We start from the raw sequence: 25579 nt of genomic DNA on the forward strand, positions 1-25579 counted from the left end.
TCAATTTTTTTGAAATGAAATTTATATATTTAAAAGTTACGTAAAAAATATTATAAGTCACGATAGTTACAATTTAAAATGGGTATAACTTGATGATAAATGTGTTATGATTTGTTAATAAAACTTTTGAAAAGGTGCAAAGATGATATAGGCAATGTTTTCAATTTTTTTCATAATGTTTTGCTTTGAATGAAATATGAAAAAGTTGGTCTTTTTTTTTAAAGACACTTTGATACAATTATTCATCATCTTTTTTATCCTATTTTCCACTTAAATTTTACCATAAGATTGGATAATGGAAGAATAATTGAAAAAAGACATGATTGTTTCTCCACTTTGCCAATTTTTTACAAATACACAAATAAAAGACATGATAATCCTACAAAACTGAGGTAGATTATTATTTATTTAATTATTTATTTATTAACACAAATATACAATTGGTTGGTGGTATTTATTTGTATCATATATCAAAAATTAATAATAAAAATATCTAAGTGTTAATTTTTTTTTATAATAATGTGTATTTAATAAAAAGAATTATTTTTCAGAATATATTTTTCGTCGTATCAAATCAAATATATTCTAGAGAAAAGCAAGAACTATCCTATCGAATTAACAATCATTTTCTTTTCTCCCATTTCATACTATAATTGTTTGCATAAAAATAATAGTAATAAAATTATGAAGGGAGTTTGTGATTTGTTAAAATTAAATATATTTCAATTAAATTATAACCATTTGATTGAAATATAATCAATAAAACTTCACACGTTTTTTTATTAAACAAATAGTTAATTGCATTTTTTTTAAAATATAGCCTCTCTCCTCTTCATAGTTGTTAAACCTTTTATTTTTTTTCTAATACAAAAGAATTAATAAAAAATAATAATAGAGGGGGAAAAAAAGTAAGAAAAAGCTTCTCCTAAAAGATTAAGTTAAGAAAAAAAGAAAAAAGTTTTGGAGATTTTGACAATACATTTGTCTAGACATGACCTAAAAGTAATGTATGATATTATACATTAAAAATTAAAATTAAGTATATGAAAAGTTAGGCATTTATCCTCTCCCTATAGGCATCTTAGATATGGTATTTGGTTCCAAATTTCCAAAAGTGTTATCACAAGTGTGTTTATACCCACCATTTTTTGTGTATAATTCCTTATTCCATAAATAAATGGAGAATTTAATTTTAAAGTCAATGAGTTCTGATTTTTATATATGCGACAATATATATAAACTTAAATTTTTAGCGCAACATAATAATATGTAAGTGTAATTTTGTAAGTAGTGATTGATAAAGGTAGAATGCATAAAAATTTCCTAATTCGTTAAAATAGAAAGATTGTTTCTGAAGGCGTATGCTCAATTTCAGTCAGTAGTACGAATATCTAAAGTATTTTATTCATAAAATACTATGAAATGTAATTATATTGACATAAGTATATTAAACATATAGCTTACATTTTAATTAAATATACGTCACGTTTTCAACGTATATACAAGATTAAGAAAGATAACATGAAATCAACATTTCTCTATTTTATTTTAGCCTCCCTCAATGGGCTGAAACTTGTGGCCCAAATCTGATTGACATATGTATTGGGCTTAATGTTTAACTCAAGCCCAATAAAGATATATACATGAAAATTATTATTTTGTGGTTGTATAAGACTATACATTAACTGTATATAATTATTTAAAAGATGAATTTGACAGGTCAGTCAAAAGTTTATGAGAGGAAATTTCATATGACTTGCATGCATATAAAGTATTAAACTGTATGAGTCAATAAAGTGATGCAACAAAGTCAATTTTTCAATAACATTTAGAAATTTTCTCCCCTAATTTTTTTTAACTCTTTCCTAATGAACAAGATCAATAGTGCGATATGAAAAAATTTGACGCGTTCAACCTTTAAATTTGATTCAACGTCTCGATTAATAGGTTTGAGCTTTAGACAAGTGTTAGTTGCCACTTAAACATAGGTGTATATGTACTAAATTGTTATATCAAATCAATGAATATATAATACGTCTATTTTTGTATTTAATTTATCCGTAGTTAGTTTATATATATTTTAATTGCGTTTTTACTTCATAATGATAAATTAATATAGTTTAATGTAGCATCAAAACGTGAGTAATCTTTTGGTCTAAACAAATCTAACTTGTAAAAGACCTTACACCAATCGGAAAACAAACTTGTCATAATTCAAGCACATGACATGTATTATCAGCTTTGGCCAAACAAACCTCACAGATTTGTCCCTTGAGCTACACCGAGTCCAACAAACGTGCATACCATGTGATCTTGTTTTAATGTTTTATAAAGACCTTTCACTTTTCTCTCGCATATTCCGATGTACCTAAGATATCATGCCTTAGAACCTTCACCTACATTTTTATTAAATTCTACATCAAAGAAAAAAAAAGCCAATTTTTCATTCCATGAAAAAAAAGAGAGTTTTTGACTAATAGAAAGACTTTATAAGTCACAAGTGGTAGAATTTTGAAAATGAGATATCATTTTTTCTTGTAGAAAATGGCATTGACTAAGTCTTTTGCACCCTATTTTATACATATATAACCATAAATCTTGTTTATTGAACTTCAAACAAATTAGTATATGCTATTCTCATTCAAATTTTAAGCAATTCTTGAATCCAAAATTAGAGCCATGACACAAGATAATCTTCACATTTTAGACCCTTTTCTTGAAACAAAAATTGTTAACAATCAAAACAACAAATTATCAACAACACTTCAACCATACAATGAACAAAAACATGATGATATAGAGTTTCAAACTTATGAAAATATCACAAATGACAACTTTCCTTGTTCTCCACCTTTATGGATGGCTCAAAGGGCATTAAAGGATAACATAACTCAAGCATCTGCTCCATGTTATGACTATTTTGGCCATCCTTTTCCCGGATCAAGATTACAGGTGATCAGAGTCGTGTTCAGAATTTAAATTTGTCATGTTTGGCCTTTAGATTCTTATTTTTACAAAAATTGACTTTCAACATAACATATTTGTTGTTGTTTTTCACCTCGATATGTTTCGTATAGGTGATCAAGAGTGGTAGGAGGAACCTTATGGAGATGATTCAAGACTTGCCTGAGTCATCTTTTGAAGTGTCATTGAAAGATATTGTTGATGATCAAGAAAGGATAAAAGGGTGCCAACAGGCTACAACAGTAGAAGAGAAGAATCAAAAGGCTAGAATGCCACAACAGAGAAAAACTTTGAAAAGGAGTCAAATATCAAGAAGTGAAAGCATGGATAGTGGGGTTTTCTTACTGAAAATGTTCCTCCCTACTTCTATAGGTAGCAAGAAGAAACTAAAAACAAGGAACTACTCAAAAGTTTCATCGAAAACATCGGTTGATGAATCAGAGAAATCTGTGAACAAGGACTGGTGGAAGATTATGTATGTAGTTATAAAAGAGAATAAGTATAGCAGAAGTATCAAGAAAAGCATGAGTGCCAATAGCAGCAGCAAAAACAGGTAAAAGTTCAACTTTTCTTCTTAGAGAATAGGAAGTCAGTAAAAAAAGGACAGTCTGGTGCAGGAAACATCATGTGTTCACGTAGGGTCTAAGTAAGGATCGCACCCCAAAGGGGGTGTGATGTAGTCATGTAGGTAGCCTAGCACATTTCAAGGCTCAAATGGGGTATGTTGAATTGAATTTAACTTGTGTTACCTGATATTTGCAGGCTGGTTGAAAGCAACTGCACAGAGAGGAAACAAAGAGGATGCTTCTTTTAGTTAAGCAGAAGAATAAAGAACAAATAGAAGAATGAATTTAGAACAATAAAGGTAAAAATATGTGAGGTTTCTGCATGTAACACTCCAGCACAAGTTCACTTTGGTCTTGTAAAAAAGTTAACAGCTATTGCAGTAATGTTTCATCAACAATTTGATTATTTTTGTACTGACCATCATCAATAATCTATCAGAACTCTTCTCCATCATTACGAATAATCGGCTCAATATCTTTTTTCATAGTTTTGAAAAGAATACGCGTGTATACATGAAAAGAAGGACTAGTTGTTATTTCAATTAGGAAAGTAGCGCATACCAGTGGGTAATGACTGCTTATTAGAAGGAACACAAGATAACACGATGCATAGAGTCTAACACATGCTCGGTGTTGGAAGGTCTTCAATCTTGAATACACACTTTGGTATTACTCTTCTTATTGCTGGTGACTCAAACATTTCTTAAGCAGAAGCATTATGAACTGATGAATCAGCTATGTTATATAAACTCTAACACAACATTTTGATACCTAAATATACAAACTTTAATATAAAAAATTGAACCAAAATATAACATTGGGCCATGATGAGGCCCAATATCAGAAAAAGACTTTAAAACCCTAAACCCCCCTTTGATTTGATTGCTAGAACCTTCTACTCAAATCTTGAATTTCTCTGCATATATAAAATCCCATCTCCATTCTTCCACGCACAGCAGAAAAAGCGAAAATCTTCAGTAGCCATGGCGAAACGTTTGATACCAACACTTAACAGGGTTTTGATCGAGAAAATTACAGCTCCTGCCAAAACAAGTGCTGGTATTCTTCTCCCTGAGAAGTCCTCTAAGGTCAGTAACTTTGAAAACAATTGTAATTTATTGAATGGTCCAATTGAAATTGGTCAATGGGTTTGCGTTAGATTCATCATAGCGTGCTCATGCTGTTGTTGTTTTCATTTGACAAGATTTAATTTTGAAAAGGTTCTGCTTTGTTAAGTATCTGAATGAATTTGGATTAAATCTTTGAGTTTGACTGATATGGGTCCTGATAAATTTTCCTAGTCAATTCTAATACATGATGTTTAGCTAAAGTTGACATCTTTTGGTGTGGTGTTGTGAATTTATTGACAACCTATAGTTTGGGGATATAATATGCTTTGGAGATTGTGTATGTAGTTTGATAAATCTCTACAAAGAAGTATTTGAAAACTCCTTTTTGGTTATTGAATCCATAGTGTTAGATTTAGAGAACATTTAGTTTTGAAAGACTTGTCATTTATCAAGTATCCGAAATGAAAGGGGTTTGAGTTAACTTGACTGATGTTGAAGGTTTACTTGAATGATTTTAACTTGTCTTTGACTGAGTTGCTAGTGTTGTAATGTGGATTTTCCAATTTAAGCTATGTTGAAGTTTGGTTAAGACTTAGTCGATTGATTGAATTGTTGTTAAGAGTTAAATGTTAATAAGTTAGGCAATGAAGTTAGTGTTGTGAATTTCAGCTGAATTCAGGGAAAGTAGTGGCTGTTGGACCAGGACTTCATGACAAGACAGGGAACTTGATACCTACTGCTGTCAAGGAAGGTGACACCGTCTTGTTGCCTGAGTACGGTGGTACTCAAGTCAAGTTGGGGGAGAAAGAGTGAGTGCACTTTGTTATCTGTACTTGTATTGTGTTTTGTTCTAAAAGCTTTCTAATCATTCTTGATGATCTTGTGGCAGATTTCATTTGTACCGGGATGAAGACATTTTAGGGACACTGCACGACTGAGCACCGCGTTTGAGTTTTCATTCACATTGACGTTGTTGAGGTTTTTATTCAATGGGAGGTTAATTTCAAGGATGTTTTTGGTTTAAGCATTCGAAATTGTGTTTGATTGATATCTAATGCAATGATAGTTGAATAACTCCATTCGAATTGTGTTTGATTGATATCTAATGCAATGATAGTTGAATATCTCTTCTTTTAGTATTGTGTATGTTTTTAATGGCAAATGACACTGTTTTCTGCCTCAAAGTTCATTGATAATAATAATAATAGTTGCCTAAATTTGACTGCTATTTGATTAATATTGGTGGCTGTGGCTGTTACTATTAATGTGGTGCAAAAGGTCTCTCCATGCTAGGCAATTATAATACTACTAGTGTGGATATCTTATATCACAGAATTTATAAAGCAATATTTTAAATCTAAACATTATATTCTCTTGTATACAAGATTACATGGTAACAAACTTAAAGGAAAATAAAATTTATTATATCTTATTATTTATTCTTGATAACATAGTCATAAGTTAATGACCGTAACTATGTCTATACCAACATAAGCAATGGTGTCAGTGAATCATTTAACAGAAACAAATATTAAATTGTGAAGAAGATGAGGTGGTTTAGAATTTTCGTTATTTTAAAATGAGAGGAAATGTATCTTATCGCAAATGCTGAAACTATTTGGAAATGTTGCTATCCTTTGGAAATGTCGTAAACTTTCATAAAAGTCGTAACTTTTCATGAAAGTTACAAACTCTTCGTAAAGTCGCAATTCTTCGTTAAAGTTTTCAATTTTTCATAAAAATCATAACTTTTTATAAAATTCACAACTCTTTATTAAAGTCGAAAATTTTTATAAATGTCACAAATTTTTCGTGATAATATATATATAATTTCAATGCTTTGTGTGTTATTGGGAGACTTTTTGACACTTGGTGTCAGAAATCAGAATGTATTTGTCAAATATGAGCAATTTGTTTTCACCCAAGTTCAAAGGGTGATAAAAGATTCTCTAATAAAATTGATTTCTCCTTTTTCAATAATATTACAATTTGACTACAATTTTTTTTTCCCATTATACCATCAAATAAATAAGGAAGTAAATGTATTTAATTTTTTTTTATGAATTATTAGCAAGACAGTACACAGAATTGAAAATATTATAAGAACCAACTAAATCTTGACTTGTAAAAATGAAATAAGTGTCATATAAACACTTTAATATATACGTAAGAATACACGCCAGAATATTTTTAAAAAAAATAAACAAAATGCATTCGTATTTATAATAATCACATCACAATCATCCCAAAGTTAAGGTAGGCCTTATGTGCCTTGGACTCATCAAGAAAACATTTATATTTGGTCAATTAAATATTTAAAAAATAATATTCACAAAAAAAAAAGTCAAATATGGAAAATATACATAATCAACAAGTTAAGGTAATTGAATTAAAATGGATCTCAGTATTATGTAGTCAAATCTAAAATATAAGGAAGTTGATATGAACTTAATCCTAATGTTGACCAAATTATGAATAAATATTAGTACAATGTTAATAATTATAATTTGCCATATTTACATTAGTATATTTCACAAGGAAACAAGAAAAACAAAAAAGGTAAAAACTTGACAATACACCAAGAATGAGAAAAAGACTTTAATATAAATCAGATTTTGATTATAGTTCTTTTTTGACACATGTTTTGACCAATCACATTTTTACACGTCATCAACCATATTGTCATGGTCAAATTTTTAAACATTATAAAAAGACCAACATTTTCATCAATTTGTCACAACAATTAAAAAAAGTTACATTATTTTTTTCATTACATAAAAAAAAGAGTGAAAAAAATGAAAATGGAGTGGAGTGGTGTTTTAGTAGTTTTGTGTGTTGTTTTTTCAGTTTGTATAGCAGAAGAAGAAAAGGAATATGTGTTGACATTAGACCATACAAATTTCACTGACACTATCACCAAATACAACTTTATTGTTGTTGAATTTTATGCACCATGGTAATTCTTTATTTATTTATTTTATTCGGAAGTGAATTTAAGATTAGTTCTATATAAAATTTGTGTATATACATGTGAATAGATTTGTAATGTAAAACTTTAAATTCTGAATTCGCCTTAAACGGTTTATGTGTGTTGTGGAGGATGTTTTTTGCTTGCTTATTGACTTTTAGGTTTTCTTTTCTTTTATGTTTAGATAGATTTAGGGCGAGTTTTATTGTTTTTCGATGAAAACTTTTATATACATATGTAACTCTAAATTTTGGATTCGCCTTTGTCTCTATGTTATGATGATTCTGAGGTTTAATTACCTGAACTCGTTTTTTTTTTTGCTTAAAGTATATATATATATATAGAACTCTCTCGATTCTGAATTCGCTTATGTGTATATGTGTTTGAAGAGGATTTTGTTGTTTAAGCTTGTTCTGTAAAGGGGTTTTTAGGATTTATCAACCGTGAATTTTCGATCCGGAGTTTGGATCCTGTATAGCTTTTGAATGATTTGACACGCACGTGTTTATACAGTCTGAGCAATATAGATCTCAGTTACTTGAGGGGCAATTGTTTTTTGAAATCTGATAAGTTCATTTTCTATGTAACAGGTGTGGACACTGCAAGAAACTTGCTCCTGAGGTACTAACTTGATTAAGATTATTAATTTGACATTTTCCACTTTGATTGTTTGTTGTAAGTTAAATGATTTGTGATAAAAACGTTATCTTTTTTTCAGTATGAAAAAGCTGCTTCAATTTTGAGTAGTCATGATCCTCAAATTGTTCTAGCCAAACTTGATGCAAGTGATGATTCAAGTAGAGAACTTGCTATTAAGTATGAGCTTCAAGGCTTCCCAACTATTAAGATCTTAAGAGACGGAGGAAAGAACGTTCAAGAATACAAAGGTCCTCGCGATGCAGATGGTATCGTTGCTTATTTGAAGAAACAAACTGGTCCTGCATCAGCTGAAATCAAGTCGAAAGAAGATGTTGCTAGTCTTATAGATGAGAAAAAGATCAATGTTGTAAGTGTTGTTACCTTTTATCGCGTCTCAATCATTGCTTAGTATATTGTAGATGTTGTCATGGTTGTTGAAATGCTTGTGATTTCTTTCAGGTTGGTGTATTTCCTGAACTCTCCGGGGAAAAGTTTGATAAGTTTATAACGTTAGCTGAGAAACTACGAGCTGATTATGCTTTTGCTCACACCGTTGATGCTAAACTACTCCCTCGGGGAGAGCCAGTTGATAAGCCAACTATTCGTCTCCTTAAGCCATTCGATGAGCTTTTTGTTGATTTTGAGGTTGTATATTCTTTCCCTTTATGATTATGTTGTCTGATATGGATCTGTTTCTTCAGTTAGAATGATACTTAACGTGTATCCGTGCAGGATTTTGATGTTGATGCAGCGGAGAAGTTCATTGCAGAAGCTACTGTTCCTATTGTCACTATTTTCGATCAAGAACCAGAAAACCAAGTCTATGTTAGCAAATTCTTTAAAACTCCCAATGCAAAGGTACCTGATGGACAAGTTTATAACGTGTTCATATCTTACGGAGCTCTGATTATTTTACTCACCGTGAATTTGTGATATGCAGGTGTTGCTATTCGTGAACTTTAGCACTGAGTTGGATGCTTTTCAGTCCAAGTATAAGGATGTCGCTGTGTCATACAAGGGAGACGGATTGAGCTTTCTGTTGGGAGATGTTGAGGCTGGTGCAGGTGCTTTCAAAGTAAGTAACATTGTTTCAGCCTATCTGATTAGTTAATATTAGCTTTTCCAAATGACCATATAACGACACACGTTACTGTTTCATTTGATATATGTATTGCAGTACTTTGGATTGGAGCCCGAACAGGCACCTGTGATCATAATAATGGTGAATGAAGGCGAAAAGTATATCAGTACACATGTACAACCTGATGTTCTTGCTTCATGGTTGAAGGATTACAAGGTAATTTAAACGGACAACCAACGTAGCTGAGTATCATTTCGTTAGGTGTTTTCTGCATTTAAGTGATGGATTGCTAATTTTCCTCATTTTTCCCCTTCTTGTATGGTTGCAGGATGGTAAATTGAAGCAATTTTTTAAATCAGAACCGATCCCTGAGGTTAACAACGAGCCAGTGAAGGTGGTTGTTAGGGATACCCTCCGAGACTTGGTTCTCAACTCGGGGAAAAATGTACTGCTAGAGTTTTATGCACCTTGGTGTGGCCACTGCAAGGCACTAGCTCCAATCTTGGATGAAGTAGCTTTATCATTCGAAAAAGATTCTGATGTTCTGATTGCAAAACTTGTAAGAACTATGGTGTAGTTAAATACAGGTGATTGTGTTACAGATTCGCGATACATATACTTACTTATTTATACTGTTGTGAATCAGGATGCAACTGCAAATGACATTCCAAAAGGTGAATTTGACATTAAAGGTTTCCCAACTTTGTACTTCAAATCTGCTTCTGGTAACATATCCCAGTATGAAGGTGATAGAACAAAAGAAGCCATCATCGAGTTTATTGAAAAGAATCGCGATAAGCCTGCTGCTCATGACTCAGAATCTTCTGTCAAAGCTGATTCCACTAAACCAGAATCAGTAACAACAGATTCAGCAAAAGATGAGCTATAAGTATGTAAATTCTTGTTTTTTTCGACTGTTTATTATAACGATTACTGCATACATTTCTTCTTCTGTTGTATCATTTTGTTTTATGATTTTCAGGTTTTTGGGATAATTTGTCTCCATGGAGGACTCAAGTTTTGTTGTGGATTTGCTGTTTTATGTTAATGTTTTGAGTTTAGGTTATATCTTTTGCACAATTTTATGTATTAGTTGTAACTGAATCTTCATTATTATTACTATCAAATGACAAATCCTCAACTCAACATTACTAGTTCTAAATTTTTGTTCAATGAAATTTTAGCAAATGGTTAATGCATACTTCTCGAGTTGAAATCAAATTATGTTGTTCAGAACCCTTCGAAAATGTCATTGTATGAGCGTTGAATTCTGAAAAATAATGTATTTCGAAGAATTCGAGCAAAAAAGAAAGTTGTTTGTTATTTTAAGATTATCTCATGACAACTCTACATGACAAACTTCTACTTTTGCTGACTGCTGTTTTGTTTTTTTTTCTAATTTTTTTCTGTTTTCTTGATGTCAATTAGCTGGTTTTTATATTCATCATCTCATGTGTCTGTTTGTAACTGACTGTCAAATTGCAGTTGAGTAAACCATTCTTGTTCATTGTCTAATGGTTTTATCGATTTCATTTCCTCGTGTTTCCTCTTTAATGTCTCGAAAAGAATAATTTACGTTTTTACCTTAAAAGACACTCAATGACATGACATGTTTAAGATTGTAAATTCCTTTTTTTATCTCGCAAAAATATTTCTTTCTTAAATTTCAAAACACCGTCTTATAAGATAAAAACAAAGAGAGTACATGGTTTGCCTTAAACTTAATTCCTAGCCTACTTTTAACATAAGGGTCTAAATATCTTCATTCAATACTAGAAAATCCAAGTACCCTAACTCTCTAAAATATTATTGATCGGTTACACATTAGCGATATTTTTAAAGAGTCGGAGCAAATATGTTATCATAGCTCTGCATCAGTAACAGAACTAAAGAAAAGAAGTAAAAAAAATAAATAAAAATTTAAATTCTTAAACTAATCATGTCACTACATAAAACAGAAATTAAACAAAAAAAAAAGCCCTAAAAAAGAAGTTCATCCTATAACAACTACCTGATAATTAGTACTATTAAGTACCAATCTTCTCTGTATCGTTTGATAGATCTTATTTGTGACAGACGTCTCCACAGAATTTGGCTCATCGTTTATGATCTGACATCTCTGTATGGTTGTGAATGGCTAATTTCTGACAGACGTCCCCTCGTCGTTTATTGTTTGACATGACCATTTATGATGAGAAAGAAGAGCATCTTTGTTCTTACCCCATTCATGAATCCTCAAATGAAGTTCAGCAGCAGCAATCAAGAAATGAACACTTTGAATGGGTGTAGAAATTCTCAAGATCTCTTTAATTGTACTTAACCTTAAATCATCAGCTTTTTTCAATAAATCCAATAAACTCTCCTCTTTTTTACTAATATTTTTACTAATTTTTTCCTCTTCCTCATGAACAACTAATTGCTCCCTCATTAATTCACTCACAACATGTGATAATTCAACCATTGATGTATCAGCTAAACTTTCTTGAACTATAGCTAACTTTTCACTCAACTTTCTTTCTTCACTAATTGTCTTATGTTGTAACTCATCAATTAATCCAAGTTGTTTACCACTTAAATTTCCTAAATCTTCTTTACTAAATCCTCTAATTAACTCATGAAGATTAGCTTCAAGTTGTATACCTGATTTTGAGTATAACAAATGAAAAGCCATGCTAGGTCTCCATCCACCAATCCATAAAAATGCATCTTCAAGATTACTTAACCATGAGGGGTGCAACATGCCTAAAACATCACTACTTGCGTATCGCGATTTCTCTCTATAATATTCTTCATAATGTTTCACCACACTATGTATTAAAGGTGACAACATCATATCATTGTTGTTCTCTTTCGAGACACGTACAAGCTCATTCAAGTCTTGATTCTGTTTAACGAGCCATGATTCGAAAAACTTGTGAAATGATTTGCCATTTTTGCTGCTACTCGTCATGGAGAGTTGGTTTATATATCTACAAGATTATTTGGATGGTTGGGATAAAGCTACAAGAAATTTATGTTTAACGTAATATATATAGTGATGATATATATATATATATAAAAGTAAAAAAAGAAAACCAGATTAAGAACCAGTGGGCTATGTGAGCAGTAATAACTAGTGTATAATAATAATAATATTAATAAATCATATTATACTGTCTACTTGTGATATGTTCATTGTTTGATCATGCATCAAAATTCATATTTAATTTTTGTAGGCGATGTTATAAATAAATGTTGTTACATATATTAAATTAAATTATGAATGAAATTCTGGACCACAACAAGTGGGCATAAAATGAAATTTTGCATCGATTTCTGTGTCAATGACGTAGTTTTACATTTCACTAGTTGGGTGTTACATATTCTTTATTATCATCCATCAATAATCTTCATCGATCTGTTTATTCGATTTTTTTGAAATTTTAATGAGTTCAACACAAATGCAATGGCATTTTGAAGATCACATTCCATCTATTTAAATTCAAATTTTGATTTTCATTCTAACTTTGTGATTGTTATGCCATTTTTAATATTAATAATTTAAACAATTTGAAAATTATATAATTAACATGATTTAATTTTTTTAAAAAAATAATCGATTTTTATATAAGACTCCAACGGTGGGCTTTTTACGTTTACGTTCGATGGGGGTTCAATTACTCTTTTTTGTCTTCATTCTACACAAGTTGATCCAATTGTATGCTTCATAGTATATTTTTAGTTTTCCAAAAATAGAAACCTTTTTTTGAACGTCATTTAGTAGACTTTTTCCATAAGAGCTTCTACATTATTCCTACTATATATATAATATAATAATAAGAGAAGAAAAAAATTGGATTGAGATGAAAAAAGGTACATACTTTTAACCTAGTACTACAAACTAATTAAATGATGTATTCATTATTCAATTTGCAACTTTGGACAACTCAAACAAATACATACAACCAAATAATAACAATATGGTGGGACCCATCTCTTTTTTATGAACTTAACTTCTTCCTTAAGGAAACAAGCACAATACTATAAAAAATGTTTGTCCTATCCAAGAGATTAAAAAAAAAATAGTGAAACATATTCCAAGAGCAATATATGTCTACAAAGCACAACGTAACACTTACTATGCCCTAACACCAATAATAACGTATTCAATATAATACACAAGTAAAATCGAAGAAGGTACAGAGATTGTTTCTTGGCTCAAAAGGATAACGATTATGTTAACGTTGTGAACAATCATATCAACTATCTAGGTTGTTATCATACCATGCAAAACAATACCTGATTTCAAAGTGGTTTTTGTGCAATACTTCTTACAAATGAATAATAGATACCTTTGTTAAACAACAAAGAATTTTTCATGTTGCAAAAGCTTTAAGAGAAGAATAGTGTGTACTCCAAATTTACATTTGGAACTCGCGTCTTCTATATTATCTCGTATCTCCTATGTCTAAAAAATCTTTTAGTGTACAAAAGTTTTCCCTCCGTACAAACTACCGGTTAAGAAAAACAAAAGAAAAGAATGTGAATGACTAAAGTTTTGTTTGTATGAGCTGAATGAGGTCAGTCTATAGAAGTGAAAATCAAGAAAGCTGGAGAGCTATCTGCTGAAGAAGTACCTTCTTTTGAGCTGCAGTTATGAGACCTTTACATTCAGCGTCCACTAGAACCTCTGTCATAATAGCAGCCGCGTGACCTCTAGGCTCGTTGGACCCTGATGCCTTTTTCAGCATGAACATCTGGAAATAGTACAGGATGAAGATTAAGTAGCCAGATGGGGAATAAGAACGAAACCTTCAATTTGAGTTTCAGCCAGAAAGACAATTAACTCAGCAAGAATCTTGATAACTTTGAACAAAGTCAAGCAAGTTAAGACACATTCTTGCTGAAAGTTGCAAAAGATTTAGGATCGAAGCACACAATTATCTCTGTAGCAGAGAATAAATCTCAACCAGAAGAAAATAATAACATTTTAACTATTTACATAACTATGTCATCAAAGAAATAACATCGCTCAGGGGTTAGTTTACAGGAAAATACCAAGCCAGTATAGAGCTGGGCTACCATAGAATGTCAAAGCCATTTAGGATTAAATAACTAAATGAATAAGCTTAAATTTACAACCCATTTTGTGGAGTCCAATTTATGCATTTAGCCTTATGCAGTCTTTTAAGTCCAAAACAAGAATACATAGATGCCAATACCATTGTATATGCTTAAAACAAATAAAGACAGGTATTTTGAAGTATCAACCTAACTCTCTGTAAAGTCCTCTTGAAACTGCATAAGCAACGAAATGTATTGCCATTCTTAAAAATACTGTTTCAGAAATATCCACTTGATCATAAGTCAGAAACAACCTCTCTACCTCCATGAGGTAGGGGTAAGGTATGCATACACTCTACCTACCCATACCCCCACTATGGGATTTCATTGGGTATGTTGTTGTTTTAGTGTGATCATTATTCAGAAATCGGGCAACATACATAAAAAAGGTTCCAAATTTTAAAATAATTAGAAACAGCTTTTATCATTTTTAGACAATGTACTGTCATTTCATGTCAGGACTTATGTTAACTCGACCGAGAAAATTTAGGTACCTGTCCATGATGCGTTATTTCTAAACAACCCGGTTGCTGTATGAAAGGCTCCCCATCAATTTGGACAGGGAAAGGACTAGAAGCATGTATCCTTACAGTCCCCCCTTGGGCTAGTCTCCTCGCTTGAGAAAGTCCAACCTAAAAGAAAAGGATTGTAACAAGGAAAGTTAAATAGTAGAAAAAGACTGAAAGCAGTAATAAAGGGGTAAAATGTGAAAGAGGCAGACTTGATGAATAGATAGAAATGGAAGTACAAGGAAACTTTTCCATACCTGTAGCTTCCCAAGGTGCCATGCTCCAGAAACACAAACAACTTCAAGAATTTTGTCATGCATTGACTGGTGGTTGAAGTCATCATCATGCTCGAACTCATTTTGCCACAGATCAACTCCACCCATATAGCTACCAATATTTAGCACAATTAAGCCCTCAGTATCCTGATAGATTATAAATAAGGGGATCAATTAGGAATTACAAATGTAAAAGCAAGAAGCAGTTTGACTTCCAGATTTTGCAATGTGTACCTTGGGAATCTCTATGTCCTTCCCATCAACTTCAAGCCATACTTGCCATGGCAAATCTGCACAAGTTCTGTCCATTATATCTCTAGCACCTTCTCTTGCATATCGCAATTTATTTACAAACTGTAGGAGAAGCTTGTTTAGACACACAGACAGTACATTTCCAAATGGAATTTAATTAAAATACAAGAAAACAAAAGCATGGTAATCTATTGACAACAAGCAATAAAAACCAATCATCTTCAAAGATGTCCATTGTTTTTCTATATATTATTTCCGGAGAACATATATGAGCAACTGGAAAGATTTTTCTCAAGAACATATAAATAAGCTTTCTCATATATTATGTTATCATTATGAAACAACTGCAGCTCATAGATCACTGAGGCTCAAAATGGCATGTTCATACCTGACTGTTAAACTTCTCAGGGTTTTCTTCCCTGTTCATGTGAAATTGATATGCAACCTTTGCATCACATCCTATACCTGTAACAGAAAAGATTATTTGATAGACAAGAAGGTACTAGTGACAGGGCATGCAAGCAGCATTGAGAGACGTTACATTTTTTAGAGCAGTACAGGTCCAAGCATCACAGATAAACATAGCAGAATAAAAGAAACTTTTCATTGAATTCTGGGTTAGCATCATAAACCCCCTTTCCCCATCCTAGGGCAAGCAAATGGCATCCAAACCCCAAATCAAATAAGACAACAAGTGACAATACGCAAACAGATGGAAGATTACCCAAGTAATTCAGCATGAACTTTGATTGCACCTTAGGGGTGTCACAGGCAGATTTTTCTTCAATTATATTGACTTTCCAACGATCAAGCATTGTAACAGCAGCGTGGTTCAAATCATGAAGAAAGGGTCTTAGTCCACCTTGCCCTTCAACCATCGCAAATCCACCACCCCATTGCAGGACTCTAGACAAATCGTTTCCAGTTCCCAGAGGAAGAACTGCTACTGGTGGGGGCGATTCAAAGTTAAGCCGCTCAATTGCATCAAGGACCCAGGCAACAGTCCCATCACCACCACAGACCAAGACACGAAAGTAATGCAAGTTACTAAATAATTCTAAACCAGCTTCAGGCCCTTGGGACTGACCAAGTTCAAATACCTGCAATTATGAAAAATGAAATTCTTATGCAGTTTGAACTGCTTTAACATAGAAACGACACTTTTCATGACAGATAAATCACTAAAGGAAAGGAGAACGACTGTTAAAAGAATGCCTTTCTGTAATTTTCACTAGATTAGAACTAACTAATCAAACAAATGACTCCAGAACTTAGATTATTTCAAGTTACAAAATAAGGAGGAAAATGATGATGATGATAGATCACATTCTAAATGAAGAAGACATGTCAGAGAGAACGAGCATTTGTGATTTGGAAGCATGATGTACATCCTGGCCATAGCAAAAGATCGGGCCAAGCTACTGGCTTACGTAAGTGTAAGAGCCAAGTTGAGCCATTCAGATAGTCTTTTAAGTACATCTGCTATAATTTACTCATTAGCTAATTATTCTAGTGTTTCCTTCTAAATAGAGTTGTGTGTGGGACAGCTAAATATGCAGGATTATTAGTTAAGTCCTAGCCTTAAATTAAAAGTTCACCTGAACAGGATTCAACAGCATGTTTAATCTCCTTCCTAGAGCAGGACCATTTTGAGCTCCACTTTTAGTGTTTATGAAAACCAAAAGAGGTCTAGCATCCTGAGGCAAATCTACTAGTGCATACTTTTTCGATCTGCCCAAGATTCTATTTTCCTGATTGTTCCAGGCCAATCTGTTCTGGCTACCTTTTCTGCCACCCAGCTTGTTACATTTTACAGAGTAGCCATTATTCCTCTCACTGTTGGAAAGCGTCAAAGACGCCAGGGATCTGATCACATATTCCAGAGCTAGCTTTGCGGCAGAACTGCCTTGCACTTTACCATTTATGAGGTCATTTCCATGTTTGTTCCGATGACGCTTTCGCCTGATGTGCCCATTGCCATTCATTTTTTCTGCCAGAGAACTTAACATTGTACCACCTTTTGTCTCAGCTTCTACATCTTTAACATAGAGTGGAGAGAGAATAAGCCTCCTGAGAGGACCCAAATCACAAATATCACCAGATTCTTCAGACATCTTGGCATGGCATTTGACATGTATCAATCGTTGACACCATAAACAATACCAAGTAGGAGATGCATCAAGAAAAGGAACACCGCAAGGTTCGTCACAATAGAAACAAAATGCAGACATCTCAGGATTCTCATCCAAGTTGGTCCATCTTTCGGACCAATGGTGCCGCACATGGCTTAATCCAGCCTGTGCAACACATTTGCAATCCTTTGCGGCAAACTGAGAACAACAAAAATGTGCTGCAACACCACAAATAGAGCAACGGTGTACTGGAGAATGTGATGCAGCTTTTGTACTTAAGTTATGTGGAGAAACAAGTGATGAGAAGCACACACTGCATGTGGATGGTTGTACACCATAAGCAAAATCTTCAACCCACGTATGATGTGATAAGGGAACCTTCAGCTTCTCCCACACTTGCTTCTTTGCTACAGCAGCAGCTTTAACCCAATTGAGAGATGTCTTCCGTTGCCACTTAAGCAATACATATATAACAACCAAGAGTCCAAGAGATCCAGTGACCAACCATACGAAGATATAGGAACTAAAAAAGTCTGAGCTGTTCAGCAACCTCAATAATGAAACACTGATATCAACCATTGTTAAACCAATGTCTCATTATTCTTTTTCAATTCCTATAAAAAGCCTGGAGGCTGTTCCTTATGGAGCCAATTCTAGTAATTGAAACCTTAACCTGCCAAAGGAAACTTTGTTTAATTACAATACAAGATAAGCAAAGTAAAGAAATTTTAATTGAATAGTATGGTAGTAAAATAATGTGCTAATAGTCAACTACATCCAGAAATATATAATACTCTAAAAAGCAAATAGTCTCCAAAGACAAATGTATCCATAAAATGATATCACGAGCAAGGCTAAAGGACAACACGTTGCTACTTCTTCAGTCAAACTGAATCTCCATCAGAGAATTACTCTATCATATGACATCTTAGAACTGAGACGATGTAGGTGAATCTAAACATGATATAATATAAGAATATAGGTTTTTTAAAAACATAATAAATGAGCCTCTCTTCCATAAGGACCATTTCGCTGTTGCAAATTCTAACGAATATAATCTGATCTCACTGGATTCTAATAGAATACTATTGAACAAATTCAAGCATGCATAATGGAGTATTTAGTAGGCAAAACCGTACAAGTAATCACTCACGTATAAACGTGCAATAACATAGTGCATAAGACTTTTATTCATGAGTTATATGGTAACTCCAAACATGCATAAAAATAAAAGAGGCAAACTAGACTAAACCTCACTCCTCATGTTTTTCATTCACAAAATAATAAACCCAATAGAAGGTAGCCATCCCACAATCCCACACAACCCCTAAGAGAATGGCGAATGAAAACCCCAATAATTTTGCACTTTATGGATCAAAAACTGCCCAAATTCACAATGGCTACAACATCAACATCATACCCAGTCTAATCCCACATGTTGGGTCTTTCCCATAATCACAATGGCTATAACAACATCATACCCAACGTGATCCCACAAGTGGTGCCTTTCCCAAATTCACAATAGCTACAACAACAACGTCATCATATCCAATATAATCCCATAAGTGGTGCATTGCCCAAATTCACCATAGCTACAACAACAATATCATACCCAACGTAACCCCACAAGTGTGGTCTTGCCCATATCACAATGGCTACAACAACATCATCATACCCAGCGTAATCCCACAAGTGGATGTCTAACAATGACTATGTAAATTAAAATCCCCATTACTAACCAAACAACACAACCTTAGAAATATAGCATATCTATATCCAAAAACACATAGCTATGCGAAAAAAAAATTGTATATATTATACATTGACATAAACAATATCAGTTCATATGAAATCGATCCGAAACTAGCTATATGAATCCTCAAATCAACATAAAAAATCGACTTTAGATCTACAAATTAAGATTACATTCATATATGAAGATTGCTCAAAAATACATTATATTAAACCAAAAAAAAAAAATTGGAAGATCAGGAACCTGAATAATCGGCAAAAGGGATTTGCGGAGATGAGCAAAAAAATCGACATTTATAATGGAATATTCAAAATTTATGAAGAATATGTATTTATACGAAAAAAATTGTATATTTTATTACGAAGAATTTTTTTGATTATTTGAATTTTATAATAAAAAGTGAAAGCTACGTTAAAACGCGGGACTCAATTTTTAGAGCTACAAACACGGCCTGACTTTTATAATAATTAAAATATAATATAATATTTTGTTAAGATATTTTTCGATCGATTATTTTTAAAATACGCATAATTATTTAATACTTAAATTTAATTTAATTTAATTAAATAGATAAAAATGAGAATTATGACACGAATATTTATATTTAGAAATTTGTGAGACTTTTGTAGTTTATTAATAACAAAATTCCCAAAACATAAATACATATATAGGTAGTAAATGCAAAATTAGTTTTATTATATCTGAGTGAAAAATATAGGTCTCTAAAAATTGTAGATAGTATATATGCATTATTGAAAAATAAATTTAGAGATATATTCTAAAACTAAAATTTGTATTTAGTGTAATAGTTTTATTAAAATTCAAATTACTATTTTATCTATACTTTTAGATCACAAATTGAATTCTCGTCTTGCAAAATTTAGATTTTAGTTATTAGTTCAACTCAGTCAAATTTTAATGGATTGAGTTATATTAACTCGTTCGTAACTTAATCTAATAGATTGATCGCAAAATATAACAAATAATATAACCAATATAATCTTATAATAGATTGAAAGTAAAATAAACCAATTAACTTAACGTGTCAAAATAGTGAGTTCAACTTAATGAATCCATATAGATTCAAAATTGACTCATTATTGGAGCAATACGATAAAAGTTCGAATCATATATATTGGACGAGGTAGATTATGATTTATTGTTTGATTTAATTCACTAATTTTTTCATAATAAACTTTTGATTTTGAACGAATTAACTTATGACGTACTTTATAAACTTGACCTGGTTAAATTTAATATGACCGGTCTATTCGTCATGTCTACTTTCGTGCACAATTGAAAGGACAAATTTGACTAGGACTATGTCCTAAATTAATGACGATTAACTTATAATCAATACCAAAAGTTGGAATATTTAGGATGTTAATCTCAACATTAATTGATTTTTTTGAAAAATGTATTCATATAGTTACTTGTTGTTTTAAGAGTTCTAGTAATGTCATAGCCCATAAATATACTTTAAAAAATACGCCATAAATAAATTATATATATATATATGCAATTTGAAATGACTAATGAAATCACACACTTGACAATTAAAACCTTTTATTAATTACATATATATGTGTCATCATAGTGCACAAGGTAGTATACGAATTAAAAAGATTTTCTACTTTATACGTGTGCATAATAAGTTGGAAATCTACAAAGTACATTTTAAGATTAATATAATATTATTATTGATAAAAAACTATAGAATAAGAATATTATCACAACATATAACTTTTGACTTAGTTGAATCTCCTAATTATCAAAGGCCGCCTTAATCCGTACTCAAAGGCCAATTCCAAAATTATTAATCTAATTATTAAGTCAAAAGAAGATTAAAAGTTAAAATTTCTTTAGTCAATAATCAACCAAATGAGGAAAGGGAAAAAAATAAAGTGGCTTTTGATTAATAAAAAATTCATTTTTAATTGTCATAATTTTTTTTTTTAGAGTTAAACTATGAGAATTTTAATTAATATTTAACGACGTTATTTTTCATCATACTGATATGTAAAAAATTATTATAAATCATATTTTTCATATAATATTTGAATATCTAAATTTCTTATTTACAAAAATTAAAATAATATTGAAAATTAATCAAATTAACTTTAGAAAATTACAACATAAGACAAGCAATATATCAAGTTGTAAGAATGTACGAATATGAATGTATAAAAATTATTAGTTACAAGTGATCTTCTAGCTTTAGTGCTAGAAAATTTTTACTTTTTTCAATTCATTTTGTTTGTCATTAATATTTTTTTAAAAAAAAATATACGTACATATATAGTACATTATATATTCATAAAATTAAAAAATGTTTGGTGCATGAAATTGGGTGTACCCGTCGTATAGTAAACTAATTTGCATATATGTAATGGTGGAGTTGTTTATGTCATGAATTATTTAAAATTCCACTAATATATTTAAATAGTTTAATGAGATTACGTGGCACAAATATAATATGATACAAATATAAATAAAAGTAAAATAAAAAATATTTCTTTTTTACCTTTTTTTTTCATTACAAGCAATAAGGTTTATCAATATCGTCTTTATCAAATACATTGTAAAAAAGAAGATGCATAGAGATAATAATATAAAGATCAAATCTTTACTATACCCCTATCAATAAAATTAGAAGAAAAGGAAAAACAAAAAGAAAGTGATCTTGTCATTTAATTTATCGTAAAAAATTTATAGGCTAATTTAAAAATTAATTATGTATGTATCTTTTTGGATGTGAGTTTCCAAATTATGAATCTTGTTCCATACATTAATCATTCCAACACCTTAATTTTATGCTCAGCTCATCAAAACATCGAATTTCATACCAATTTTTTTGGGTTAAGTCACCTCAAAAACAATACTTTTAATCATGGTTTGATCAAATATACACAATTGTTTTTCCCCAAAGAGTTGTGCACTATTAAAAATAACTCAACACCTTTTATATATGTAGCTCTTCATCTACTACTTTAAAGCCTTTCCATTGTTGCTTTTTTTTCATTCGATGTTTGATATCTGTTTTGAAGCATGACTAATTCAGATTCGTACTAAAAAGCTTGACTAATTTGGAGATGAAACACACCCTATACCAAAAACAAACTTCATTCTAGAGTTTAGATCCAAGATCTCATGAGATGACTAAGGATGAATCGATACTTATTGTCTGATTGTTTCTTTTAGAAAAAAGAAAAAAGAAAAACTACACCTTTACAAACTAGGAAGTCCTTCATGATCAACATGAATGAAAGGACAAAGTATTAGGAAGGTGTTTATGGATGTTTTTTATGGTGTGTTGATGATGGTGGCTTCGATTAGGTTCCTTCTCAATCCTCCACCTTATATGGAGGAAGTCGTCGACGGAGCAAGGTAGCTTTAAAGGTCCATCTACATGGTAGCCATAGACATCATGAGCTTTATCAAGAAGCTTTTGTAGAAGAGGATGATATAAATATGAAATTGGAATAACAATTTTTTGAATACCACCATCTTCTTCTTCTTCTTCTTCTAATCCTACTTGAATTGCTAACCATCCCTTTTTCACTTTCATCTTCTAATTCTTGTATATTATTCTCTCTTTTTTCTTCTTCTATTGTATGTGGAGAAAGTGTATAGTGAGTGGTGAGTAGCTAGGACAATATTTTTATGTTTAAGTTGTAAAATATATGGTTTTATGTGTGTATATATATAAGGTTGTGGACAATAAAATGTGGTGACTATTCTTTTATATGTTTTATGGAAAGAGTTATGATAATTTAATAATATATATGTTAGTTGGAGAATGGCTTAGTGAAGCCCTTTCATTGAGAGAAAAAAATTAATATAAATTGACTAATTTCTTAAGTAAGGAGTTAATAGATGACAAAGTTAGGTGTTAAGAATAAACATAAATTAGAACTACCATAAACGACCAATAACAATAATTATCACAATTTTTTTAGGTACATATTAATTAAATTTGGCATTTAAAAAAAATTCGAGCCAAAAAAAAAATCTATATAAACTACAATCATATACGAAATTACAAGTAACATGTTTTAAACCATACAAGTTTTAGGCATAATTCGTCTAATATTTCTTGTGATTGACATTAATTAAGTTTATATATATGTGGTCGTGAGAAATCTTATATGTTGTAAATTTTATGATAAGAAGTTATTTGATACGTATTAAACCTAAATCGCATAACAATGCTATTGACATTGGATTATTGAAGTCGATATTAACAAAAAACACTTATAATTAGTGAAATAAATCTCAACGAGGACGTTAAATCTTTCAAACTAACATTATACACAAATATTATTTTGATTTTAGTAAAAAAATTGAAGTGGGTCGGCCGTACCAAATAAGGATTACGGAATCTTTTGAGATATTATTTTGCAGTTATACCCTTTTGGTCGGCATTGGATTTTAAAAGTGGTCCCTCATTTTTGTTGTATTGTTACATTTAGGTTTATAAGTTTAGTTTATTGTTCTATTCTCATTTAATTGTCTTCCACAAATTTTATAGTGGAGGCAAAAAGAATGATATAGTTTGAAAATCTATGTCACAGGTGTCAATTATTAGTGGTGTTCAATCTATTTATTTTTATAAAATCAAAATTTTGATTTCTTTGTCAAATTTGAGCAAAGTACTAGTTCATGCATCTAATCATGATTAATCATTATATTCAATCAAATTAAAAATATTCATATATTGATAAATTTTGAGTAACTTTTTAATTTGTAAATTCATCTCAAATATATATTAATTGTGAAATTTCTATAAAAAAGTGTATGTATGAAAGTTTATAAATTTAAATTATAAGAATCGATTCTATACAAGCAAGTGGCCTCTTATTGATCATCATTATTGAATATTGAGAAATGCTAGGGAGCAAATTTAATTAGGAAAAATCACTTTAAACTTAGGAATAATCAGAATTGAATTGATCATTTTTATCACGTTAAACTAACACTTTATTATTGAGTTATATTTATTTTTCACCAAATCAACGAAAACTAATTATTATAGGTAGACTAGTAAAACAACAATAATCAAATATATGATTCTTTATTTACAAAATCAAAATATAAAATGTGTTTATCGATTATTAATTGTCATTATTCATACAATATCCCCCTATCCAATACCATAAAACCATTGTAATCACAGGTATAGTTATTTTCTGTTTTCATTTTATCTATTTTTTAATATACACAATTAATAAGCATTTGACAATAGAAATGCCTCATTTATGCTCTACTTCTCAACATTTCTATATTTAATAAATAAATTTATATACGAGGTATATATAACAATTGTATTACATTATATATCTTTAGTGGTTGTTTGGATGTGCAAAAGTTAAAAATATCTTATAAAGTTATAGGATTTAAGTTTTGTTAATTAAACAATTTTATATAATTAACCGTTCATTACTTGAACGATTATCATATCAAACCAAACATCTTATCACATCGAAGATTGTCATGACCTATACCGTATTGAAAAGGCATTTTCAAACTATATACTAATTATGTTTATAATTATATTAGTAAGTCAAATATAATTAACGTACGTACGTGAACTAAAGTTTTGCTTAGTCATAATGCAACCAACATTTATATATATATTATATATATATAAATATCGTACGTAACCAATGTTGTAGTACGTACCTTCCACTAATTAACTTTGCCTACAACATAAAAAAGGGAATTAAAGTGGATGATGATAGTTGATACACACATATAATTACAAGATTAGTGGATTTTATTACTTTTTTTGGCTGGATAACTCTAATTTCAAAAGCTAATTAAACAACTTTTACTATCTACTTTGATTTTTCTTTTTTTAATTTATAATTTCATCTTTTTATTTGATACAAATTAAATGGAGAGAAATAATTAAGTGATGGTTTGTACATTGAAAGTCATTTTTCCTAAAATTTGAAAATTATCTTATGTTATCTGAATATAGGTGAGTGGATATATATATATATATATATTAAAAAAAGTCATGATTTTTTTCTAGCAAAATAAATTAAACAAGACTTTCTTCACGTCAAACAGACGCGCTGACACTAAATAAAAATATGTTTAGCTCTTGAAACATCTAAGGGTCATCAAATAAATTAAGATTATTGACCTAACTTTTACTGTTTAATAACAAATTATCTCTAATTAAGTAAACCTACAACTCATTAGTTAATTCCAATAATTGAACTAGTTTGTCTCTAACCTTATAGTAAAACGTCAAATTAA

General features: G+C 30.8%; 5 protein-coding genes across 6 annotated transcripts; 3 read left to right on the plus strand and 2 right to left on the minus strand.

Moving 5' to 3' along the window:
- Window positions 1-2415: 2415 nt before the first annotated feature.
- Window positions 2416-3991, plus strand: LOC107020674. The gene is made up of 3 exons (XM_015221130.2): window positions 2416-2952; window positions 3078-3517; window positions 3727-3991. Exons 1-3 carry the CDS (start codon window positions 2680-2682, stop codon window positions 3776-3778), a joined length of 765 nt encoding a protein of 254 aa, XP_015076616.1. The 5' UTR covers window positions 2416-2679; the 3' UTR covers window positions 3779-3991.
- Window positions 3992-4409: 418 nt separating this feature from the next.
- On the plus strand, window positions 4410-5728 carry LOC107020675 (10 kDa chaperonin, mitochondrial-like). The gene is made up of 3 exons (XM_015221131.2): window positions 4410-4618; window positions 5270-5409; window positions 5490-5728. The coding sequence occupies exons 1-3, from the start codon at window positions 4514-4516 to the stop codon at window positions 5536-5538; spliced, it is 294 nt and encodes a 97-aa protein (XP_015076617.1). The 5' UTR covers window positions 4410-4513; the 3' UTR covers window positions 5539-5728.
- Window positions 5729-7342: 1614 nt separating this feature from the next.
- On the plus strand, window positions 7343-10450 carry LOC107020676 (protein disulfide-isomerase-like). 2 transcript variants are annotated; one of them, XM_015221132.2, is made up of 10 exons: window positions 7343-7556; window positions 8159-8189; window positions 8287-8574; window positions 8667-8852; window positions 8940-9065; window positions 9148-9282; window positions 9385-9504; window positions 9617-9847; window positions 9935-10177; window positions 10271-10450. In XM_015221132.2, the coding sequence occupies exons 1-9, from the start codon at window positions 7396-7398 to the stop codon at window positions 10175-10177; spliced, it is 1521 nt and encodes a 506-aa protein (XP_015076618.1). In that variant the 5' UTR covers window positions 7343-7395; the 3' UTR covers window positions 10271-10450. The 2 variants fall into 2 exon arrangements, with proteins under 2 accessions (XP_015076618.1, XP_015076619.1); XM_015221133.2 differs by lacking the exon at window positions 7343-7556 and adding an exon at window positions 7746-7857.
- A 738-nt stretch (window positions 10451-11188) lies between these two features.
- On the minus strand, window positions 11189-12294 carry LOC107020678 (protein DELAY OF GERMINATION 1-like). The gene has a single exon (XM_015221136.2). It carries the CDS (start codon window positions 12236-12238, stop codon window positions 11426-11428), a length of 813 nt encoding a protein of 270 aa, XP_015076622.1. The 5' UTR covers window positions 12239-12294; the 3' UTR covers window positions 11189-11425.
- A 1230-nt stretch (window positions 12295-13524) lies between these two features.
- Window positions 13525-19677, minus strand: LOC107020677 (diacylglycerol kinase 2). The gene is made up of 8 exons (XM_015221135.2): window positions 19556-19677; window positions 17026-18232; window positions 16152-16527; window positions 15816-15892; window positions 15410-15529; window positions 15158-15322; window positions 14886-15023; window positions 13525-14024 (listed from the first exon to the last, which is right to left on the minus strand). The coding sequence occupies exons 2-8, from the start codon at window positions 18136-18138 to the stop codon at window positions 13869-13871; spliced, it is 2145 nt and encodes a 714-aa protein (XP_015076621.1). The 5' UTR covers window positions 18139-18232; window positions 19556-19677; the 3' UTR covers window positions 13525-13868.
- Between the last annotated feature and the right edge of the window lie 5902 nt (window positions 19678-25579).

Source organism: Solanum pennellii, chromosome 5, assembly GCF_001406875.1.
Source record: "Solanum pennellii chromosome 5, SPENNV200".
Classification (NCBI taxonomy): domain Eukaryota; kingdom Viridiplantae; phylum Streptophyta; class Magnoliopsida; order Solanales; family Solanaceae; genus Solanum; species Solanum pennellii.

Coding starts and splice junctions, on each gene's coding strand:
- LOC107020674 (XM_015221130.2), top strand. CDS start 2,680: ATGACACAAGATAATCTTCACATTTTAGACCCTTTTCTTGAAACAAAA. Junction 2,953..3,077: donor TTCCCGGATCAAGATTACAG/GTGATCAGAGTC, acceptor TGTTTCGTATAG/GTGATCAAGAGTGGTAGGAG. Junction 3,518..3,726: donor AATAGCAGCAGCAAAAACAG/GTAAAAGTTCAA, acceptor TGATATTTGCAG/GCTGGTTGAAAGCAACTGCA.
- LOC107020675 (XM_015221131.2), top strand. CDS start 4,514: ATGGCGAAACGTTTGATACCAACACTTAACAGGGTTTTGATCGAGAAA. Junction 4,619..5,269: donor TCCCTGAGAAGTCCTCTAAG/GTCAGTAACTTT, acceptor TGTGAATTTCAG/CTGAATTCAGGGAAAGTAGT. Junction 5,410..5,489: donor GTCAAGTTGGGGGAGAAAGA/GTGAGTGCACTT, acceptor ATCTTGTGGCAG/ATTTCATTTGTACCGGGATG.
- LOC107020676 (XM_015221132.2), top strand. CDS start 7,396: ATGAAAATGGAGTGGAGTGGTGTTTTAGTAGTTTTGTGTGTTGTTTTT. Junction 7,557..8,158: donor GTTGAATTTTATGCACCATG/GTAATTCTTTAT, acceptor TCTATGTAACAG/GTGTGGACACTGCAAGAAAC. Junction 9,066..9,147: donor TTAAAACTCCCAATGCAAAG/GTACCTGATGGA, acceptor TGTGATATGCAG/GTGTTGCTATTCGTGAACTT.
- LOC107020678 (XM_015221136.2), bottom strand. CDS start 12,238: ATGACGAGTAGCAGCAAAAATGGCAAATCATTTCACAAGTTTTTCGAA.
- LOC107020677 (XM_015221135.2), bottom strand. CDS start 18,138: ATGGTTGATATCAGTGTTTCATTATTGAGGTTGCTGAACAGCTCAGAC. Junction 16,528..17,025: donor TGCTGTTGAATCCTGTTCAG/GTGAACTTTTAA, acceptor TCATAATTGCAG/GTATTTGAACTTGGTCAGTC. Junction 15,024..15,157: donor GGCACCTTGGGAAGCTACAG/GTATGGAAAAGT, acceptor CTTTTCTTTTAG/GTTGGACTTTCTCAAGCGAG.